The sequence below is a fragment of the Polypterus senegalus genome, chromosome 3, assembly GCF_016835505.1.
Source record: "Polypterus senegalus isolate Bchr_013 chromosome 3, ASM1683550v1, whole genome shotgun sequence".
In the NCBI taxonomy this organism is placed as follows: Eukaryota; Metazoa; Chordata; class Cladistia; order Polypteriformes; family Polypteridae; genus Polypterus; species Polypterus senegalus.
Window position 1 is genome coordinate 264,633,229 of NC_053156.1, and position 24,506 is coordinate 264,657,734.

General features: G+C 36.3%; 1 protein-coding gene across 1 annotated transcript in view; it reads right to left on the reverse strand.

The window, feature by feature from the left end:
- LOC120526665 (dynein heavy chain 6, axonemal-like) overlaps positions 1-24,506 on the reverse strand; it is a 234,043-nt gene that overhangs the window by 181,843 nt on the left and 27,694 nt on the right. Inside the window, exons 11-22 of the mRNA XM_039749820.1 lie at positions 23,210-23,376; positions 21,356-21,703; positions 19,652-19,993; positions 18,765-19,161; positions 18,033-18,223; positions 14,329-14,574; positions 9,284-9,405; positions 8,565-8,736; positions 7,851-7,955; positions 3,522-3,640; positions 2,890-2,964; positions 363-450 (exon numbers count right to left, since the gene is read on the reverse strand). Coding sequence (XP_039605754.1) covers positions 363-450; positions 2,890-2,964; positions 3,522-3,640; positions 7,851-7,955; positions 8,565-8,736; positions 9,284-9,405; positions 14,329-14,574; positions 18,033-18,223; positions 18,765-19,161; positions 19,652-19,993; positions 21,356-21,703; positions 23,210-23,376 — 2,372 coding nt within the window. The remainder of the gene's footprint in view (positions 1-362; positions 451-2,889; positions 2,965-3,521; positions 3,641-7,850; positions 7,956-8,564; positions 8,737-9,283; positions 9,406-14,328; positions 14,575-18,032; positions 18,224-18,764; positions 19,162-19,651; positions 19,994-21,355; positions 21,704-23,209; positions 23,377-24,506) is intronic.

Consider the following 24,506-nt stretch of genomic DNA (forward strand, 5'->3'; position numbering starts at 1 on the left):
TTAAGAAGTTTATAAAAAAACACACATGTCCAAACACTTCATATTTTGTTAAACATGTTAAAACATCAAAATGATCTTTTTAATTGATAGGGATATATTTTTTAATTTTTACTATTTTTCTAGCAAGCAATCCACTTGACAATGTAGGCCCAATTCATATTCACTGAAGGCAAGATTTAAAATAATCATCTACGAATTTAATTAACTTAAAAATCAAATTTACACCATGTGCAAAAGTACAATGATATATCATGTGGTATGAAAAAATATTAACAATTTCATAACCTTCAGTTAATTTTGCATATAATAATAATCAATTAATAATGTATTCATTTTTATAAAGAAAATCTCATTTTGCTTACCACAATAAGAACAATTTGGCTGGGATGTGCAAGCACCCACTTTTTAAATTCCGTTGTACTCCATTCTGTTAATCCAGTTTTCAAATGCCTAGATCGCAAGGTGAGAAATTTGTGTTACTGCTTAATAACCAGATTCAGGAAGAGTTTAAAATTGCACACAACAATTAATGAAGAATGTCAAACAGAAATTATATTTTTTCTACTGCCTTAAGTTTCTACAAAAAAGTATTTAGATGGAGAGAAATGTCAACAGAGTAATATGTTTAACTAAGTTACTAGAATATTACAACAATTTTTAGGAAAACAGGCCTTTCAGCCCAACAAAGCTGGTCAATCCAACTATCCTAATTAAAGATTATCAAACACAAAAGTAGTAAAGCAATATAAAAATGTATTATATCAAAAGCATACAAATATTTAATTGTGATATCTTAAGGGGACTGAATAGGTTTCAGAAATTACTGAAACTGTTAAATATGCTTCATTTGACAAATCACCCTTTGTCTAGATTGTTTGTGAGAATAGTGTTAAGCATCCATGATGTTCTGCCTCAAGATCATGGTGTATATAGCAGTGTGGCCCTATGTCGGTCGTGCCCTAGTGGTGACTACCCTTACAGAATCTACCTGTGGCTATATGGAGGACAATATAGTCACTAAAATCCTTTTCTTTAATGACAAGCAAGACTGCACTTACAGTACACATTTATAAATTTCTGTGTTTATTTTCCATTTATAGATGCTGAGAAGCTCTTTTGCATTGATTTAAATAAATATGGAAAATATTTTTAAAAACCCATACATTTATTTTATGTAGGACTTACTACTGCAATGTGGTAGCTGTATTCACTGTTCATTAAACAGCTTCAGGTATTTCAAAATGCTACTACAAGAATCATTACAAGAACTAGAAAGAACAACCACATAACTCTTGTTCATAAGTTTTCAAAACAGCTTCCAGGTAATATTAGGTATAATTTCAAAATCTTCTTTCTTACATTTAAAGCCTTACTGTAAATGTCCTAGATCTTACTTAGCTCTTTAAATGTTTCATTACATGCAAATCATGATGCGCATTAGGATCTCAAGATACTAATCTCCTAAAGATGAAACAATATTGGAAGGTCCAGCTAGAGGCCTCCAAAGCTGTGGATTGATCTGCCTGCATGTGTAACAAATGTTCTGCAGATGTCCCTTCGGTTTCAGTTGTGAGATTCTGACTCACCACTTTAGTCCGGCATTCCCTGATGAATGCTTCTGATTCCATCTCTGTTTGTTAACTCTTAAATTTAACAATAATTATAAACCATTACTAATGCTCATCCATTCTGTTCTGTTCTTGGCTTACTCTTTGGTACTTGCTGCCACTGCTCAACAATCAAACTGATTCCTGGCCCATGGGAAAAACACCACAGATACTGACAATCTTAAAATCCAAGGATGAATGGATTTTGTCTTTATATTAGACTACCCAGCACAGGAGGTGGTGCGCATCCAGTTGTCCTTGGCCCCTCAAACTGTGACTGCATCTGATATTGTCAACGAATTTGTGTTATAATTGACTAAATACTCTCCAGTGGTTTTTTTTCCCCAGCAATGTTGCTGATTGATTTTTTTGTTACCTTTTACTCAATTGTCAACTGGCCATATCTCAACAATAATATTAAAGAACATACACTATACTGCTAGGATCCTTTAATGTTATTCAGTCTGAAACTGCATTGTTTATTGTGTTTAAATTAATCAGTACATTTATGTGTATTTTTTTCAATTTGGAAGTGTGTACTTGTATTTTAGCTGTGAACTTGTTACAGCACTAGGAGCCAGCACTCAATGAGAAACACTATACAGAAATACATTGAACCTGAACCGTGTTAGTGAAGAGCACACTATACTCATCTTCAGCTTGCAGGTCACAATTGTTAAATTCATGTTTTCTAAATTTTGGGGATCATACTTCCTGGTTCCATTGTTAGCACACACTCTCCTTCACATAGACAATTCTGCCACTATCTTGAAAGGCAGGTGTGTGACATACAACATTGATTGAAAGGACAGCACAGCGGAGCCTTTTAACTTGTGTGACATCTGAACTTTACATTGCCCCTTGGAGATATCACATGCTGGTATAAATAGTTTTCTTTCATAAATGATTATAATTAAATAAGTGAAATACAGCAGCAAAGGAATAATAGGAAAATGTCACCAGTTAAAAGTGTGCCTGGTTATAGTAAGTCATATTTTTAAAACATAATCACTTCAGTGTTAATATAAACATTCCATTAAACTTCTATAATTTTCTTTATTACAAAATGAAGAGTAAAAGCAGTATATAAAAGTTTGGTTATAGAAATATAACAAATTATAGTATTTGTTACACTAATAATGAATTCATTCATTATTGTTGACTTGCTTTGGCTCCTTCTAATTTAAAATAATTTTGTATACAGCCTTTTAGACATGAAATAAAAATCCAACTATAATAAATAATATTTTGGCACTTTTTTGCGTAATTTCTAAAACCTCACCTTTTTACTGTGTCAAACATTGCAGTTTCCACATTTCCTAACCACTGCTCCACAGGACCGCGAGCTCGGATATTCCTAGAACAGACATTAAAGATTTTGTGATATTTAGAATGTATTTTCATACTTGGCACATAATGACACAGTTACTTTTGCTATGCACAGCAAGTGAAAAAAATGATTTTTGGACAAAGCTCAAAAAAGGTGAAATTAAGTGTTTAATGTTAGAATTTATGTGTCTTATTGTTACTCTTTAAATAGTAATAATGATATGATTCATATACTCATCTTATTTGAAAAAAATATTTTGACACATCCATTGCCTGGCTGTTTTATTCTGTGTACCCTTGAAACATTTGTAATAATAAAATTGTTAAAGGGTATATGGTACTTGAAATATCTTAAAGCTGTGCTATCAAATAATCATCATATCTCTGCTTGGCAGAGATATAGTTCCAATTATTAAATGCAGTTGAACACTGTAAATATTTAATGTGGGCTATTTCTCACAAAGTTAAGGTGCAACAAAAATGTGTAACCCTATCCAGGCCCATTGTGCGCCTTGTGCTGCCAATAGTGCTGACCATAATCATGTGTTTTAAAAACGGATACATGGGTACAGTTTAAACACTTACTTTGGCAGAGAAAGCATTTCATTTTCTGCAGATCTTATCAGTGTAACTACTGGATGTGATCCAGATTGGTCTTTCACATCCAAGGAATTGATATTCTCAAAACATTTGGGTAAATAAGGCTACAAAGAAAGACAATAAACATACAATGCTTTGAAAAAAATTACCCATTTAAAAATTCAAGAAAAAACTCAACAGATCCATGTATTATATTGCCAGTACCTATTCTCAGATTTTAAGTGTATAGAGCCTATTATTTTATGTCATTAAAAGAAACATAAATAAATTAAGATTTGCTGGGAAAAATTAATTTTCTCATTGAATTTCTTATTCATGATAGGATGTTGGGACATATCATTAAGTAAGTGCTGTTATTAGCATATTAGCATATTTTCACAGTCTCAATGGGGAAATTTATTTACGAATGCTTCACTGTATTTATTAATTCTCATATCCCATGTATTCCAATAAAGGGCCACCTATCCAAGCAGAATCGTCAACCCCAGAAGTGACTCAGGCAACACTCATGCGCAAGGCCACATTCAGCCAAACATATATAATTGTCATTTAAACCAGGGGTCGCCAACTCCGGTCCTGGAGGACTGCCGTGGCTGCAGGTTTTCATTCTAACCCTTTTCTTAATGAGTGACCTGTTTTTGCTGCTAATTAGTTCAAAAGAAGTTAATTTTAATTGACTTGTTCTTGAAGACTCAGAACCCTTGTTTCTTTTTTCCTTAATTAGCAGCCAAACAATAATGAGATACAAAATGAGCCAAAACAACTGGGGCCTCATGTATAAACTGTGCATACGCACAGAAATGTTGCGCAAGAACTTTTCCACGTTCAAATTGCGATGTATAAAACCTACACTTGGCGTAAAGCCACGCACTTTTCCACGGTACCTCATACCTTGTTGTACGCAAGTTCTCCGCTTGGTTTTGCAGACTGGCGGCACCCAGTGTCAAAGCAGTGCTACTGTTCCTGTGTAGTTACTCTTTATTTTCCTGACGCGGCTTTATAAATACACTGAAACTAACCGCATATTGTTTATTCGTGTAATGCATCTGAATGTAATTAACTTGTACCAATATAATGATCCAGGGAATAGCCATAGTATTCCAAATACCATAACTGCTTTAGCGTTGTTACTCTCACTGCACCTTCTTCTTCTTCTTCTTTCAGCTGCTCCCTTTAAGGGTTGCCACAGTTGATGATCATCTATTTATATCACTGTATCTGAGTGGGGAAATCACAGCAGCAGCTGATCGGAAAGAGAATGATCGGTATTACAGGATCAAGCCCACGCTGCCAAAGCCACAGCAAAACGTTTCAATGCCTTTCCTGTACGGACCTCACGGTTCAGATACAGTTTCATCCCAAGAACTGTAAACGCACTCAATCAATTGCTCCTTGTAGAACTGTTTGTACTTAATGTACAATTACCTCACTGTAAACTTGCACTACAGTTATAATATTGCACAACCTGCGCCACTTTATAAAGCGCGTATTTACATATGATGACGATATCATTTGTAAGATGAAATGCAGTAAAATGTTTATTATATTATACAGATAAAACTTTAACTTCATTTAAATAATCTGTATTGTTAATAATTACACATGTGAGGCGCTAGCAAGTTCATGTATTGTTCCTGCCTTGTGCTGTATATTTGCTGAGGCTGGCGCGACACTGGAAGGATAGACAGATAGAATAATTAAACAAGTACTATGAAGATATTTCAATGTTCCTTAAAAGTTTTGAAGAATCGTCGTTGTAAGCTTACAGATGGCTTAACGTCAATTACAGAGCTGATTGTGTGGCGATTAGGTATTTGGGGAAAGAAAAGTAAGGACAGGAATTGGAGGTTAGTTTGTTTGAAAGAGACAGTACTGCTACATATTTCATCGAAGGTCGTGCATTGCGCAGCAACATCTTGTGTGAGACATCAACAATCACTGCGCCATCGTGTTCTCATGTTTAATAACATGCTTTCATTCCAGTCATCATGAAAATGATATCACGTATACAACTCAGTATTTTAATTATTCAGAGAGCTGTAATATCACGAATGTAATGGATTCTGTGTCCTGTCGGAGAAAGAGAAAGCCCGTTTAAGAAGCACGTAGTGATTCACACACAGAGCACATAGAAGATCAAATACAAAACAAAGCATTTAACATGCTACTTTAGTTACGATGAGTTTTGAGAAACTAGTAAATTAAATGAATTTAAGATGAACTTCATGATGTTCTACTTTAATAACAAAATAAACTAAGTGATTAAAGTGGATATTTTGAGATTAAAGTTAACATTTCGTGCTTTTTTCCTACTCTGTGCCTTTTTTTCACACTGTACCCTAATAAGCTTCCATATGACACTCAGACGGTGGGCTACGTCTTGTCTTTTCACGGCGACTTTGATATCCGACAACCTCTTTTTAATGTCGGGCACTGTGCGACATTGTGAACTTGAGCTTGTTTCTCCCGACACGCTATGTCACTCGATCAACTTCCTTTTCTTGTTTATTCCACTGTATAAACCAACAAATAGTACATTTTTCTTTGCCTCCACTTGGTATTCGCTGAAATTCTTCTATTTTTCCTCTTGCTTTTCCCTTTGCCTTTTCACAGAAAACGGAGCTTAAGGTCTATTTATATTGATTTGCATATTCAAAGAGGCGTAATTCTGGGAGGAGTTAGGGCATTACATAAAGCGCGTGCATGTGCGTTAGTTTTCACGCTGACCGGAATTTATGTAGCTGAAGAACGCGGAAGTTGGAGTACGCACTGATTCCTGCATCTGGAATTTTCTGTGCATAAGCACATTTCAGCTTTTGTGCTTACGTCATGTTATAGTGCGAATTCTATGCACAGCGTTATGCATTAAGCCCCTGGTGTCCAAAGTACAATATCTGCAAATAAAGAACGATGAAGGTCTCAGGAATGTCAGTCTGCTCAGGTCCCCAAAACATTTTACCAGTGTGCTCTTGGAAAGATAAAATCAACGATTTCAGAAATGTCTGCTAATGCACTACAAGGGCAGCAACAAGCCATGGAATTAAAGAACGGGTTTAATTAACGACAAGAATTGGCACCTCAGTAAGCGCTGGTTATAGCACAATTGGTTGGAGTTTGAGGCCCTGACTTAGTTGGTCTTCTGTTGGCATACTCACTTCACAATTCATTTCTGGGTGCCATTTAAGGAAAGAAATTAATCAATTCAGAGGAACAATGAAGAAATTCAGGCAACAAAACTTAAAAAAGCAATTCAATTAAAATTAATTCACAAGAAGTTAATTAGCAGCTCAAACAGGGCACTCATTAAAAAAAGGGTTAGAATGAAAACCTGCAGCCATGGTGGTCCTCCAGGACCGGAGTTGGCAAACCCCTGATTTAAGCCAAGTGCTGTTTTAGGACACAATATTTTAGCAGTTTCTATTTCTTAAAATTCTTTCAAACACATCAAAGTAAGGGCTAAGTTAATGGAAATAAGAGAAAACCTATTGAAACCATCACTAAAATTATACTCACAGCTTGAAGTGGCACCAAATTACTGACTGTACTCTTTTTAATGGTTATAGAGTGACCTAGAATTGAGGGTAGGGACATGAGTTGTCATCTGTGAAGCTTCGAGTGTCGGGATACATCAACACTTGTTTGAAGTCATGTCTGTGTGTTGCTTTTTGTTATACACTGACAGTCGATCGAAGAAGAGCAGGAGGTTGGTAGCTCTTGAAAATTTGGAAAGAGGTTCTGGTACTCACCGGTAAGCTAAGGAAAGTTGCCAGTATTCTATGTTAAAACTGGAAGAGGTGCCAGTGCCCAGTTTCAACATAGAGTACCAGCACCTTTCCCTAGCATACAAACACCTTTTTGTGAATGTTCAAGTGACCACCCACACTTTTATTTCGACTGTCAGGGTATCACAATGATTTTTTTGATAATGATAATTTTCAAAGAGGACCAACCCCCAGGCCTTTGACTGAATGTTAATTTATTTGGACAATCAAAGTTTCACTGTACTGGCATTCACCAGAAACTCCACCACACTATATTGAAATAGAGCCAGCATTCTGTTTTTCACAATTGTGAACAGGGATGGTTCCAGCTTTGTGCCCAGTGCTGCAAGAATAAGCTCTAACTCACTGCAACTTATTTTTTTCCCATATAGACTGATCAATTTAATTTAATTGTAGGATTTACTGATTGTATTAAGATTAAAAACTTTTAATCTGTCATGTAAAAGAATTTACATTAGAAAACTGTAAAATCACCACACTTTTTTTGCATTTTATCTGGTTAATTTAAATTTATAATACTGAATATGATTACCTGAATAGCATTAGGATTTTTACTCTGGGCCAAAACATTGAATAGATCATCATTGCTGAGAAAATAAAACCGTGGAAAAACTGTTCTTTTCATTTCAAGGTAATCCTAAATGATAAAAAAGCAAACAAACAAACAAACAAATAAACCAAAAAGACAACAGCAACACAGTTACATAGATTAATGAATTACTGTTGATCAGTAATAACAATGCCAGGTTATCACAGGATCAGGACACCACGTATATTACACATCAGAAAAATTACACAGATTGAGTTTAAAGCTTTTCTGATTCAAAGCCCTGATGTGGGAATACTTTACAAAATTACCAAACAGATTAAGTGAGAGGTGGAAATCGATGAGGAACATTCTTAGAGTTTGCATGTTCTGCCTTAATTGCTGACTGAAGATTATCTCTTAAAACACATTTAAACGTGTTTAGGTTTAGGAGGATTTCTAACCTAAGCAATGTGTTTTTAGTCATGGGAAACAAACATTTACAGCGTAGGAACTAAACTCTTATTTCATTTAAAATGTGTAATGTTTTATACTTTTCAATAGCATTAGACATTGCAATTAATGTACAGTATGTTTATTATGTTAAAAAAGAATAAAATTCAAAAAGTGGATAAGATCAGGATTGATGTTAACAATAATACAAAATTATTTTTCTGTGAACAATTATGATTAGTATAATGCAGGCATTGTAGCTCATACCTCAAGACTTTTCTGTATTTTCTCAAGGTGCACATTGTTCATCTGAAGCATTTCTAGAACTCCGGGAGCAGTTGTAGCTTTCAGTGCATTTGGTTTATTTTCTGTTTTCTGCATCAGCTCCTTCCATACTTTATCTACTTGAGAAAACAACTGAGCTTCCTCAGGAAGTTGTCTATTAAAAGAAAATAAAAAGTATTTAGGTAACAACTTAGCCGTGATGGGTAAGAATGTCAGTATTTTTTTCAAAGCCGAATTTCATATTGTATTTTTTTTCACTGAAATAAATATATAAAGAAATAATTAAATACTTCAGATAAAGAAATGAGCAGCAAAAACTTATTTTGGGACTAATTTAATTATTTATTCTCATATATTATGTTATTAATTACATTTTGTCACATTTCACTTTCATCTCTTTATGTAGTTATTTATTTATTGTATTTATTTAATCCAAAATGGTCCTCAATATGTTTGGCCCCTAATGTTTTAAAACATGCCCACCACTACCCACAAAAAATCAACTGACATGAAAAATGGGACAGGTCTTTTTTTAATTGACTTTTTGTGCCAAATATGGTGAACATACTGCTGAAAACACTGTTTTGATTTAGTTTCTGTGCATGATGTACACTGACTTCTTAAAAAACTTCACACATGTAGAAATCTTTCTTTATAAAAACAGATATCTATTTACATTCTGTATGATAAAATATCTCTACCTCTGAATATCTCCAGGTAAAAAGATCTGTTCCAGATACAGCCATTTTTTCTGACACATTATCCATTCATCCAAAGTATGAGCAAAAAGATTCAGTTTGCGGTCCCATTCCTCTATCTGGTTCTGCAACATACAAGTATACATTTAAAAAAAGGAATCACAACTGTTAGGCATCCTTCACCATTGTTTAAAAATGTGCCATCAAGATTTGCTTTATTTATAATTTTATTACATAAATAAACTGAATGTTATACTATAATTTTGCACAATATTATTTTGCTGACACATTGATTCAATTATCTTACAAATCATAAATAAACAGAAACATTGCTTATTGTTTCTTAAATGCAATCTTTGACAGGGTTTGTAAGTTGATTATTCAGTAAGTTAAGTTCAAGTTATTTTTATTATAATCACTGGGCGAAATTCAGAGTCCCGAAGCTGGATGCATGGAAATAATGACCATGGGTCTCATCTATAACACCTTTGGTAGAATTCACACTAAAATATAGTATACTAGCCGAAGCCCGTAGCATACGGCGGTGTAAGAATAGGAACGGAAAATGGTGAGAAAGGAATTTAGTATAACAAAGGCTTAGGAAACCACCATCACAGTATAACGAAAATAGCAAGGAGCGAAACCAATGCCAATGGCCGAGAGAGTACCTTCCTGTAGCAGGCTACACATAGACATATATAGATAGACGCCGCATTTACTGTGTTGCCCAGTTGATATGATAAGTCAGCGCGTCTGCCCTATTGCGAGTGGTAAAAGTGCCATTTAAACTAATACAGGCAGATGTGGAAACCGGGTTTTCTGATGAAAAAACAATAACGTTTTAAATAGTATCGTTTACATACAACAGATTTTGATGAATCATTTACATGCAATTATTTATATCCATTTATACACTAATAATGGCAATTATTAAATAATAATAATAATAATTATTATTATTATTAATAAATAATTCCTCCTGTATAAGTAACATTTCTCGGACTGCTTTCTTCCATCTCCGAAACATTTCTAGACTTCATCCTGTTCTTACGCAACACAGTACTAAAGTATTGGTTAATGCCCGAGTCACCTCACGTATAGATTACTGTAATGCTATTCTATCTGTCATATCCCACAAAAACATATCCATCGCTTCTTCTGCTGCCAGGATAATAACCTGCTGTTCTAAATCCACTGAACATACTACACCTATTATCTCTCAACTTCACTGGCTCCCTGTTAACTACAGAATACAATACTAAATACCGCTCTTAACATTTAAAGCTCTCCACAACCTCACTGATCTCCTATAAACCTGCACTCCGCTCACTCACTCTGATTCTCATCTGCAGCTCTACTTTCTGTACCACACGTCAAACTCTGTGCTGTGGGAGCTCGAGCGTCTCTCATAGTGCTCCTCAACTCGGGAATTCTCTTCTCTCTCATATACATCAGCTTGATTCAATAACACATTTTAAAACTACCCTCAAAACTTATCTTTTCAAACTGGCATACCAATTGTGAATTTTGCACTGTTACTGCCAGTTATCTTTGTTTGTTTGCTAATTATTGCTGTTTGATTTAGCCTTCTCTTTAGCCTCGAGAGCGACGGTGGATGCGGAAGGAGGGTTAGAGTGGGCGGGCGGGGCTCTGTCGTGCGTATACCCCATGGTCGGGCGACTTGGTCAATTATATATATATTGACTTTAAAATACTGCTTATGGTTTATAAAGCCTTAAATAATCTCGCTCCATCTTATATATCGGAATGCCTGACACATTATATTCCAAATCGTAACCTTAGATCTTCAAATGAGTTTCTCCTTATAATTCCAAAAGCTAAACTTAAAAGAAGTGGTGAGGCGGCCTTCTGCTGTTATGCACCTAAAATCTGGAATAGCCTGCCAATAGGAATTCGCCAGGCTAATACAGTAGAGCACTTTAAAACACTGCTGAAAACACATTACTTTAACATGGCCTTCTCATAACTTCACTTTAACTTAATACTGATACTCTGTATGTTCAATTCATCATAATAACTATTCACAGTGGCTCTAAAATCCATACTGACCCCAACTCTCTCTTCTGTTTCTTTTTCCGGTTTCTTTGTGGTGGCGGCCTGCACCACCACCACCTACTCAAAGCATCATGATACACCAACATTGATGGACTGAAAGCCAGAAGTCTACGTGACCATCATCAGGTCCTTCCATAAAAACCCTAAATACAAAGAGGACTGTTTGACTTATGTTAGGTAGATTGCCCAGAGGGGACTGGGCGGTCTCGTGGTCTGGAACCCCTACAGATTTAATTTTTTTTCTCCAGCTTTTGGAGTTTTTTTGTTTTTTCTGTCCACCCTGGCCATCGGACCTTACTTATTCTATGTTAATTAATGTTGACTTATGTTTATTTTTTATTGTTTTCTATTTTTCTATTCATTTTGTAAAGCACTTTGAGCTACATTTTTTTGTATGAATATGTGCTATATAACTAAATGTTGATTGATTGATTGATATATAGAAAAGCAGCCGGGATCGAAAAGAACAATCAAAAGTCAATATGGCTCTGAGGTTCATATGAACTATAGCAGAGACGAAAGCGACTGAGGCTGTGTTTGGTGAGGTGTTCCATGCGGGCACATGAGCAGGTAGTACGCATGCCTCAAGAGAGAGGGTGGCCGCAGCAGGAGAGTTAGAGTTGGTGGGCGGGGCTCTGTCGTGCGTATCCCATGATGCAGGAGGAGGGTTAGAGTTGGCGGGCGGGACTCTGTCGTGCGTATCCCATGGTTTTAGAGTTGGTGGGTGAGGCTCTGTGAGTTTGCAGGCGTGGCTCTCACTGTCTTGCGTGCCCTTAGTGAATTATATATATAGATAGTATACAGACAAAAGTAGAAATGTGTGTACACACAAAAAAATTCAGAAGCACTGTACACAAGCAAAGTTCTATGCACTTTCACTTTATAAATCCCAATCAATTAAAATTTTAATACAAGTGCATGTGCCTACAGCCCCACCCCAACTCCTCCCAAAATTTTGCATATTCAAATAGGCAAATAAATATAAACAGTGATTTGTTAAAAGACAATGGTCAAAGCATCTCAGCAAATGCAAAATGGAGGTTCTGTTAAGTGAAGTGGATTAAAAGAAAAACATACTATTTGGTGGCTTCAGCGGTGGTATAAATACTTTAATCATGAAACGTCGACTTTAATCTCGTAGTTTATTTTGTCATTAAAGTAGAATATCATAAACTTACTCTAAAAATCGATGTTTAATTAACTAGAGTTTTTCAAATCCCAACGTAACTAAAGTAGCACTTTAAATGCTTCATATTCTAAGTGTTCCCCAACCCAGTCATTAATCGGGATGTGCTTCTTAAAGATGCTTTCTCTTATGCCGACAGAATCACGCGGGCACCGATTGCCACACAGCTTATATTACTTTCATGATATTATAGCTCTCTGAACATTTTAGAATACTAAGATGTATACTTGATAAAATTTTCATGATGACATGTATTAAATGAATATATTAAACTTGTGGGGCATGGTGGCACAGCAGTAATGCTGCTGCTTTGCATTAAGGGGGGTCACATCCCGGGTGAAACCTGCCTGGAGTTTAAATTTTTTCCTGGTGGGTTTCCTTGGCATGCTTCAGTTTTCTTCCAAAGTCATGCAGATTAGGAGATTTGGTCATGCTAAGTTGACGCTACTAGTGTATGTGTGTGCTGAAATTCATCCTGCGATGAGCTCTTGTCCCATCCAGGGATTGGTCTTGACCTGGATGGATGGATTGATGGAATAATTTATCATGTGTAATGAAATTTATTTAATGTTTCTCAAATTTCACTGGGGAGACCTAATGGGAGAGCAAAACCACAATAATCACATGTTATTCCAAATAGCAGCATGGATGCTACTGAATGTTTGTAATTACTATATATTACTTTTAACCTAGCTTAAATATGGAATTAATGGAGCTGAAAAAGTTAAATATGAGAAACAACAAAAAAGCTGAGAATTTTGCCAGCTTACACACATTATCCATTAGACATATGAAACCACAGTAAACAGGAAATACAAAGAAGTAGTGTTCATGGTTTCAGCTACTCAAAGTGTTACCACAAATGTGGAATCTAGTCATACCCAAAAAAATCTAATTCCCAACTCATGAGAGCAGAGGAACTGATATTATCAGATGTAGTGTAGATGATGGATATAATAATTTCAACCAATAATGACAAAAGTGTCAAAATATGAAACACACAAACATTTGCTTTCTCACCTTAACCCAGTATACAGATATACTCAGGCAACACAAAATACTTCAGGTGGTATCTTATAAAGATGTTTTAATATCTTGGTAGGTATAACATGCATTGTTTATGACAAATGTATTCTGAGATTTTTTTAATTAAAGAAGACATTCTGTTATACAGAGATTGTTATACGATAAGTGGTGACGTGCACATGTAAGTAAGAATTTGACTATACAGTACTCTGTTTTCACTTCATTCTGTAGACATGACAACAACTTTATAAACCTATAATAAGCCTATCTTTGGGTAACCAGAGGAACCTAAAGTGGATAAGGGAAGAATAGGAAAAAAAGACTGTGATCATGTTGGAAATGTAATCAATGTCACAGTGCTGACCACCAATCATCTCACCACACTCCATAAAATCTTACTTTTATAATCGAAAGCAGTTAAAGAAGATTCTTTTATCCATAAATTCTCTTAAAAGTGAGGGTCAAGGAGGAAATAACAGCTTGTTGATTTCATGCTACCTTACTTAGCAATGTAAGAATTTCTTTTATTATTAATAGACACATTTTTTCTACTCTATTTGTTTATCCAGATGTTGTGGATTTATATTATTTAGGCTTTGTAAAATTCTGCACATCACTTTGAAACACATTTACAAGATATTCTTGACATAACTTTCATCAAAATACTCTAAACTTGTTAGTAGGATGAAGAGTTGATTTACTACTCCTATTAATAGAATGCGCTTCCTTGAATAATAATAATAAAAAATAACTCCTTTACCTTAAAGGGTCCAGCATAACGTGATGCTTTAATTGTTGAAATAGTGACTTTACTTTCCTCCAAAAGTGATGTAATCTCCTCTGCTGAGGCTATGATCATGACAGACGACACATCAGTCTGATGTTTTACCAGCCGGAAGTCAATGGTTTTCCACATCTCAGTTACCTTATTTAATACTGAATCCAGGGTGAACTCATTAGTGGCACAGCTTGAGATATCACCAATCTTATTCTTATACTGAAGTACCTTATTTAAAAAAGAAAGGTTTAATGCTTTTTCTAACTGAACGGCAAAAATAAAATGACATAGTTTCCATTTCAGTTTACATTATAATTTATTGGGTGGCATGAGGTACAATGGCTAGGACCGTTGCATCATGGATTCAGTACACTGAAGCAGGGTTAAGAATTTTATTTAAAAATGTTTCATATTCAGGAAATGCAAATTTAAAACAAACTCCATGAAGATGGACTAGACCCAAAGCAACATTTAATTCTGTGAAGCCTATGATATTGGTTTTTGAGCTTTGAAAAAGTTCCTAATATATGAGCAAAACAGAAATCTTTAATATATGGTAGGCTTCCTAGCAGGATACTACTAGTTCTAGAAAACCTGAACTTAGCCTGCATTATTGCATGCAACAAGAGTCCTTTAAAAATCAGGAACCCATTGGTACTTCACAAATCTGTTATTGGTTACTGTATTTATGGAAACTTTTATGCATCTAAATTAAGAGTTCTTTCTGGAACCTTTATGTGAATAGTTCTTTTGGGAGCCAAAAATGGTTCCACTTTGGCATCACTCTGAAGAACCACATTTGCATATTTATTTTTAAGAGTGTGATTGGAAATCTGAAAGACACCGAGGAGTAGTTTTATTGGACATGGGGAGGTCTCAGAAAAGAAAGTCATCCTGATTTTGTTTTACCCAATTCTGGTATTTCACCTCAGTTGTGTTCTTTATTGTTCTCTATGTAGCTTTCAGTTAACTCATAATGCTGCTAAAAGAATTATTACAAGAGCTTAAAAATACAAACATATAACTCTGGTTCTCAAGTTCATACACTGGCTCTCAGTTAAGTTTAGGGCTGATTTAAAAATCCTCCTTTAATATACACTCACCTAAAGGATTATTAGGAACACCTGTTCAATTTCTCATTAATGCAATTACCTAATCAACCAATCACATGGCAGTTGCTTCAATGCATTTAGGGGTGTGGTCCTGGTCAAAACACTCTCCTGAACTCCAAACTGAATGTCAGAATGGGATAGAAAGGTGATTTAAGCAATTTTGAGCGTGGCATGGTTGTTGGTGCCAGACAGGCCGGTCTGAGTATTTCACAATCTGCTCAGTTACTGGGATTTTCACGCACAACCATTTTTAGGGTTTACAAAGAATGGTGTGAAAAGGGAAAAACATCCAGTATGCGGCAGTCCTGTGGGTGAAAATGCCTTGTTGATGCTAGAGGTCAGAGGAGAATGGGCCGACTGATTTAAGCTGATAGAAGAGCAACTTTGACTGAAATAACCACTCGTTACAACCGAGGTATGCAGCAAAGCATTTGTGAAGCCACAACACGCACAACCTTGAGGCGGATGGGCTACAACAGCAGAAGACCCCACCGGGTACCACTCATCTCCACTATAAATAGGAAAAAGAGGCTACAATTTGCACGAGCTCACCAAAATTGGACAGTTGAAGACTGGAAAAATGTTGCCTGGTCTGATGAGTCTCGATTTCTGTTGAGATATTCAAATGGTAGAGTCAGAATTTGGCGTAAACAGAATGAGAACATGGATCCATCATGCCTTGTTACCACTGTGCAAGCTGGTGGTGGTGGTGTAATGATGTGGGGGATGTTTTCTTGGCACACTTTAGGCCCCTTAGTGCCAATTGGGCATCGTTTAAATGCCATGGGCTACCTAAGCATTGTTTCTGACCATGTCCATCCCTTCATGACCACCATGTACCCATTCTCTGATGGCTACTTCCAGCAGGATAATGCACCATGTCACAAAGCTCGAATCATTTCAAATTGGTTTCTTGAACATGACAATGAGTTCACTGTACTAAAATGGCCCCCACAGTCACCAGATCTCAACCCAATAGAGCATCTTTGGGATGTGGTGGAACGGGAGCTTCGTGCCCTGGATGTGCATCCCACAAATCTCCATCAACTGCAAGATGCTATCCTATCAATATGGGCCAACATTTCTAAAGAATGCTTTCAGCACCTTGTTGAATCAATGCCACGTAGAATTAAGGCAGTTCTGAAGGCGAAAGGGGGTCAAACACCTTGTTAGTATGGTGTTCCTAATAATCCTTTAGGTGAGTGTATAACACCTTACATGTCTTGTCTGAACTTATCATTACTTACAAACCAAAGCTTGCATTAAGATCTCAAGATGACAGGTTATTTAAGATTCCAAGGATTAATAAAATAACAGTGTCAGGTCAGACTTTTAGTCACAATGCCCTGAATCTGTGGAATGATCCTTCAATCTCAACCTTTAAATTCAGGCTGAGTACTCACTACTTTAGTCTAGCATACCCTGAGCAGAGCTGCTGATTAGCTGTGCACAATGTATCATTTTTTGTTAGTCATGTGTACAAAGATATGATACAATAATTATAAACAGTTACTAACCCTCCTCTATTCTGCTTCTCTTCTCTATATTTTGATGAGGCACTTGGTCCCACTGACTTACAGACCAGCTGTTCTCCTGCCCATAGAAAAGTCATCTGAGATGCTAGGAGCATTGAAATCATCAGATGGAAAGGTTTTTTTCCTCAGATTGAATGGCCCAGCACAGATATTACTATAGAAAACCCAGTAAAGAGTGGGTGGCTGGTTGCCTAAGGTCTCCAGGATTGTGACTCTGTCTGACTTTATCTTTCTCTCTATGGATGTGGTCCCTCACCCTAGATGTTTATTATTTTCAAGGATGCTGCTGACTAAAATTTTTGTTTTCCCTTTCTCTGTTGTCAAGTGGCTGTAGTTCAGCAGTTAATTAAAGGACATATATTTATGTCTTCCATTTAAGTTAATCAGTTTAGAACTACTCTGTGTTCCTGTGTGTTTAAACAAATCTGTGCTTAAGTGTGTACAAATTCTGCATTTAGTAATTTGTAAAATTTATACTTGCATTTTACCCAAGAACTTCTCTCAGCACTCAGTGATAATATAAAACAAAACTGAACTGAATGCAATGTTTTTGTATTAAATCTTAAAGGCCCGACATTTACCTCTGTTTTCTAAGTCATTAGGTGAGCCACATCTAGAGCATAACATTTCTGACTGACAGATATTGACCTAAGCAATTAACTGATGTAAATTGTTAATTTCAAACAGTATAGTGTACTATTTTATTTTAGAAATATGAAAAATAGTGTAATAAATTTAAAAATTAAAGATACATGTTGTGTAAATTGAAATTACATATGTAAAGATGCTTAAGTGTCACAGACTAGAGGGCAAACATGTACATCATATATCAGCACATGTACATCGTATATCAGCTACAGAGTGTCGATCTTTAGAAATATAAAAAATGAACAAGAAGCCTGTCAATGTTACAAGGATGGCATACCAGTCAGAAATCAAATCAATTTTCAAATATAGCAAAGCATCAATGGCTAACCCACCCTGTCTCTGTTCTATACTGTTGTGTAAATCTGACCAAAGTATAATGTGCAATACATACCTTGAGGTCCAGGAGGTTGCCAAGTGTAAACCTTTCATCTTTATTGATTGCTCTACCTATAATATATTGAATAGAATCCCAATGCCGTGTTCGAAGGTAAGGATTTCTAAGAGCAACAATTATTGGAAGACACAGTTTAAAGTCCAGAAGTCCTTGCTTTAGATTTGGTACAATGTCATTTTCAGGCAAACCTAGAAAAATAAAACAGTGCTGCTGTCAAATGTCACTGAATAAGAAACAAAAAAGAAAGAAAAATATCAAATGTAAACAATAAATTGGTCACTATAAGACATTTATTTAATATTGGTATATGTTAATGCAAGAGACAGTTCATGGAGAAATCTAACATTATTTAGCGAAAGCAACTAGTGCTGCTTAAATTATGTATTTTGTGTTATAATATGCACACCAAGTGTTTTGTGACATTTTTACGTCATGAAATATTAGAGAAATAACAAATGAAAGATTGTTTATAATATTCTTGCTTGGTGGTAATAAAGAATGTGTTTGTCTCAGATGAATTCATCAAAATATTACCAGTGTAATTGATAATTTATAATTTACATAATTGATAATTAAATATTACCCAGATAGATAGATGCCTTGCTTGAAATAATTTATCTTGTCAACCACAGTGCACACATAGAGTTAACACTCCAGAAATTTTGGAAACTTTTCTGAACATTCTTTTATTAAGTCTTTGTATAATAAAAAATATGTTAAATATATTACCTTTTTCTAACATGTATATTGTTTGTGTGAAGCGGTTAACATCTTTTTGGAGTTTGTCCACATTTAATTGATCAAAAGGGGTGTCCTTCCATTCACTGTACAGGATGGCCCACTCCTCCTTCATCTCCCACAACAGCTTCCGTAATGTCAGCTCATACTCTATTTCTGACAGATCAGCGTTAACAGCTTGAGCTGTGGATTTACTGTCTTGGCTTTTTTCTGACATCAAATCTTCAGTGAAGTTTTTAACAGACAAAGAACTGCCCAAGTGCTGCTGATAGTTAACATAACTCTGGGCTTTTTTAGAAAGTACAGAAACCTCTTCAGACAAGTTTTGGATAATTTCTTTGGCTGCCTTTGGCATGGTTTCAGACTGAATAAGAATTGGATTATTTATCTGAAATTAAAAAAAGATAAAAATAGTGTAAGCTTGACACTGTATAGCGCCTGACCAGACACAGATTGACACGGAGGCATGTGTAAAATAAAATAAACTATTTATTTTCTTCCCCTGTGGGAACATGTCTTCCCCATGTCCCAGCACTAATCACACCAGTACAACAAGCACTTTCCTCTCCTTGGTACCACCACTCCTCCCAAGCAACCTTGTCCTTCTCCACCCGACTCTGGCCCCTCAGTAGTGGTTGCTGGCTCCTTTTATAGTTCACCCAGAAGTGCTCCAGGTGCTTGATCACCGAGTTCCGGCTGCACTTCCGGGTGCTAATGCATCTGCTGACCACACGGGCTCAGGAGTCCCAAACACAGCACCCCCTGGCAGTGCCTGTGGGACCCAACAGGGCTGCACCCAACACCAATTCCCAGGGAAACCTAGGCACTAACAGCCTAAATATAAAATACCTCAATTAGGAGAAATCAGTACAATTTACCTTTATTCTCATATCGATGAGCTCAAAACAAAGGTTGCTTAGATGCTTCTTGAGGTCAGTACCAAATTTTATAATATTCTCGTCTCTCTTTGCTTCACAAAACAATACAGTTGATCGTAGAGTATGAAAGCTGGGAATGAGCATTTGAAATAAAGCAAACTCCTCGGCGTCAATGGTAATGTTGTAATCTTTAGCAATTGCGTAAAGCTGGGTCACCACATTATATTCTTTTTCAAGCGAGGGCATCTCTGAAGAGACACGGCCAAGAAAAGTCAGATGTTCGACAAATCCTTCAACGGAATTAATCTCTTTATTCAAAAGTTTCAGTGATGTCCTGATTACCTTAAAATTAAATGTATAGGAAACATTGACATTGATGTACTTTCCTTTAAAAAACAAGAAAACAAAAACAAAAACACCCTCCACATTTACATTACATCACTAGCATGATGTATTTTAATGATATTTTAAAGCTGGGTGAGACACCACTCCACCATAGCTGTGTTATTGCAGCATTTTTAAATAAGATTACTAATCATTGCATTAATTTTTATTTGAAATTTGAAGGTGTCACCGTCACTTTGCCCCATTCGGAACCACTGCCCTCCACCTTTCAGTCAAAATGGAAGAAGCACACTTGCCAAAACACCTTGACAAAAGTAAGTGTTTTTAGCTTCTCCAGTAATATTTTATTTACCCCTGTGGCTTTATCCCTACACAGATTTTTAACCCCAGTAACAACCTCTGCTACTGAGATAACCCAACCCCAACTAATACTTCTGACACTACACACAAGCAATGGGGGAATATCTGCTCAACCTCCCAATGATATCATCAGGTGAAGTCGACATCCTGTCACCCTTGCTAGGTTTGCTTAAACCTCTCTGAGGCTGACCTTCAGTTATTGTCTTTGACTTCACCAAACTCTACCCACATACAGGCTTGCACTTTGGCAACTGCTGTTAATGAAATCTTTTTAAGATGCAGGTGCCTTTCAGTCTGGAGACTTTTCTGCTCAATGGCTGGTGTCCACCAACAACAGGCTCTAACAACCTATTGGCCACAGCTCCATGCCACAACCTCTACTACTAAAGTCTTGAACAGTGTTAATTCATCCCTGACTTCACCTAAAATACAAAACAAGATCCTCAGAAGGTGGAACGTAAAGTCATTCAGATGAGAGACATGCACTACTTAATCCCAGCACACCTTCACTACATGTTGGGTCTTCTCTCTATACCACATCAAATAAAACTGTACACTTTAATTCTTGGGCAGCACGGTGGCACTGCTGCCTCACAGTTAGGAGATCCGAGTTTGCTTCCTGGGTCATCCCTGGGTGGAGTTTGCATGTTCTTCCTGTGTCTGCGTGGGTTTCCTCCGGGTGCTCTGGTTTCCTCCCACAGTCCAAAGACATGCAGGTTAGGTGCAATGGCGATTCTATATTGTCCCTAGTATACGCTGTGTGTGTGTGTGTGTGTGCGTGCGTGCCCTGCGGTGAGCTGGTGCCCTGCCCGGAGTTGGTTTCCTGCCTTGCGCCCTGTGCTGGATGGGATTGGCTCCAGCAGACCCCCCCAGGTATTTAGGATATAGCGATATGGATAATGGATGGACTTTAATTCTTATTTGCATTTGGCCTGTCAGGATAAAAAAAAAGTAAAATAATAGTGCAAAATGGTTCAAACTTCTGAATAAAAACAATACCTCCAATAGTTCTTCGTTTCTCTTCCCAGCAATAGCAGGCAACATGGAGTGGATGGTTGAAATTAAACCTTCTGGATAAGGCAAGCAATCTTTTTGATATTGGAGAGAAATCACCTTAAATATTTTCACGTGTTTTTCAATGTCCATTTTTGTCATCTGGGTGACATAATCAGTGTGAGTGGCCAGGATGGTTCTAAAATCTTGTGGATCCCATTTTCCTTCAGCCACAAAATGTTCCAGGTCTGTTACCATGACCTCTTCCACCATTCGGGTGTATTTTGTAAAGTCGTGAGAGTAAGATTCTACATCATTCATTCCCAGTGTAATGATCTTCTTTATCTCTAAAAGCTGAAGGAGAGTTTAAGAACAATGTTGAATATTAATCACTAAACATACACAGTGCGTAGACAATGCATACTTTGATACTCTTTTTTTGTGTTCCAAAAACAAACTAATAAATATAATGACTACTGAGAAACTGAACTTATTGTCTTGGTTCTTTAACAGAGGGATAGTCAGATAAGCTCTCCCAAAAGAAGAGAAGACTATTTTATTTTGGGACTGAAGGTAATAATAGCTTCTTTAATCGAAAGACGTTTGGTACTAGCCATTTTATTTCCATTTTGTAACTTACTAAAACAGCAACTGCTATTCAAAATTCTTGTATAATTGTGACTTGCTCACAATTTAAATTCTCAATAATACAAATAAACATGTCACAGACTACATGTGTTGTCAGGACAGTTTCCTGGATCATGGATTACCTGAGGCTGAGGGACTGTGGGTCAGAAATGGTGGTGTGTAATACTGGAGCACCTTAGGGAACTGCCCTGTCTCCCTTCCTGTTTACCCTTTAAACAACAGATTTCCATCACAATATCAGCACTTGCCAGCTAAAGAGATTTTCACATGACTCGTCCATCATAGGCTGCATTAACAATGGAGACGACTCAGAGTACAGGAAGGTTGTGGAGGACTTTATCTTGAAATGCAGGGACTACAACCTGCAACTCAACATCAGCAAAACAAAAGAGTGAGTGGTGGACATCTGTCATGCCAAGAAGCTACTGTGACCAGTCACCATTTGGGGGAGGACCTCGAAGTGGTGCAGAGTTACAAGAACCAGGGCTGTCTCATAAACAACAAACTGGACTGGTCTGACAACACAGTGGTGCTGGACAAGAAGGGCCACAGCTGTACTTGCTAAGGAGACTCTGGTCTTTTGATGTGTGGACCAAGCTGCTCGAAATGTTCTACCAGTTCACAGTAGCCAGTATGGTGTTTTACACTGCAGTTTCTGGGGGAAGCACAATGTCTGAACAAACTTCTCAGGAATGCCTACTCCATCACAGGGCGAACCTTGGACACAATGGAATTTATTGTGAAAAAGAGGATGGTGGCAAAATTGGATGCCATCATGAAAAATCCCCTCCATCCCCTCCAGGAGGGGCTGTTTTGGAGTACTTTTAGCCAGAGGCTCATTCCAGCACCGTGTGCTAAGAAGCACCTCTGGGGGTCTTTTCTGCCCACTTGTATCAGGCCATTCAATGCTTCCACCTGGTGTACTTGTTTATTTTTATTTATTTGTTTAATTATTAATTGATAGGCTGTATAATCGGTATCCTTATTTTGTATGGTTCTGCTACTGTATGCATATGAATTACCCCATGGGATTAATAAAGTTTATCTAATATAATTTGAAAAAACAGTTGTTTCAAATTAAAATACTAAACAATCTTGTGCTGTAGAAAGATCTCTGAAGTATTCACTGAAACAAACGTATAATGGATGCTTCAGTATTTCTTCACCTGCATCTCAAAATTAAAGTGTGCCATTAAAAACTAGAACAGTTACATTAGCTTGGTAATCTTCATCAATTCCAAGATGAAATCCTAGCTCCAGCCAAGAGCTTTCTTCTCTTTTTGTTTCGATTTCTTCACCCAGGAGCAAGTTGTGGTCATAAATAAGCTGTGAGTAAAGTATTGACAACAGAGGTTCCCGACTAAATGGAGTAACTTTGGCTGGAAAAAATAAATAAAATACAGAATATAAACACAATATATATATATAGTTAATATGAATGCAGTTGGAATTAAACTAAAGCAGTAAAATAAACACATAAATTATAATGGAAAATGAAACAGGTACAAACACATAAACAATTTGAAATTTTCAAAATTCCACCTTATCTTTAAAATAGACACTAATTCAGAGAATCATTCAGTATACTGTAGTCTCCAAAATGATTTTCATGATATGAATACTCCCTACAGCTACTGGTATGTTACCAACCTCTTCACAAGTGAAAACGTGGAAAAAAAATTAAAAACAACATATATTTATTATGTCCCTATCTGCAAAGTTACCTCATTGCTATTATTATTATTATTATTATTATTATTGCAATTCACGACCTCCTTGACTGTTCTTTACTGATAAAATGTTAAGTGAAACATTTGCATTATTAAAATTATTGGTCTCCTTGTGCCATATTGTATTTTTCATTTCCTTTTCAGTCATTACTCTCATGTGTCTATAGACTTTAATGTGGACTATTTTTCCTGAACAGAAGCTATTAAGTTGCCTTTTTTATATCCTTCCACATCCCAAGAGAAATTTCATTGTTCTGTTACTTCAAATGACTTTTGGCAAACATATTAAAAGATTTCAACTGACGTCCAGACAAGCATGCATGTTAAAGTGATTGTTGCTAAAGAAAGACATGAATCACCTAAATTTACAGAGCCATAGTTTACACAATCTGGGTTCCTTTATGTCCAGCGGAACCCAGATTGTGTAAACAATGGCTCTGTAAATTTAGGTGATTCATGTTATCCCACCATTTCTGATGTATAGTTGCTATCAGACCAGGTCATGTGAAAAGGTGGTCCTTTGTGGCAGTGGCTCTCAAATTCAGTCCCAGGTGTTTGTTTCAGTCAGTTTCACAATTATTAAGTAATTTTTCTCTAATTGATTTAAATTAATTTCATCTCTAATTGATCTCTTTTAGTTAGCTAGCCTGTTTTTCTTCTTTTATCTTTCATTTAGAAAAGCATAGCAGTATGATTTTTACATTTATAAAACATTTATAAATATTTGTATTTTTGCTATAGCTGTACATTCTTAACTCTTTTGTTGTTTTCCTATTAAT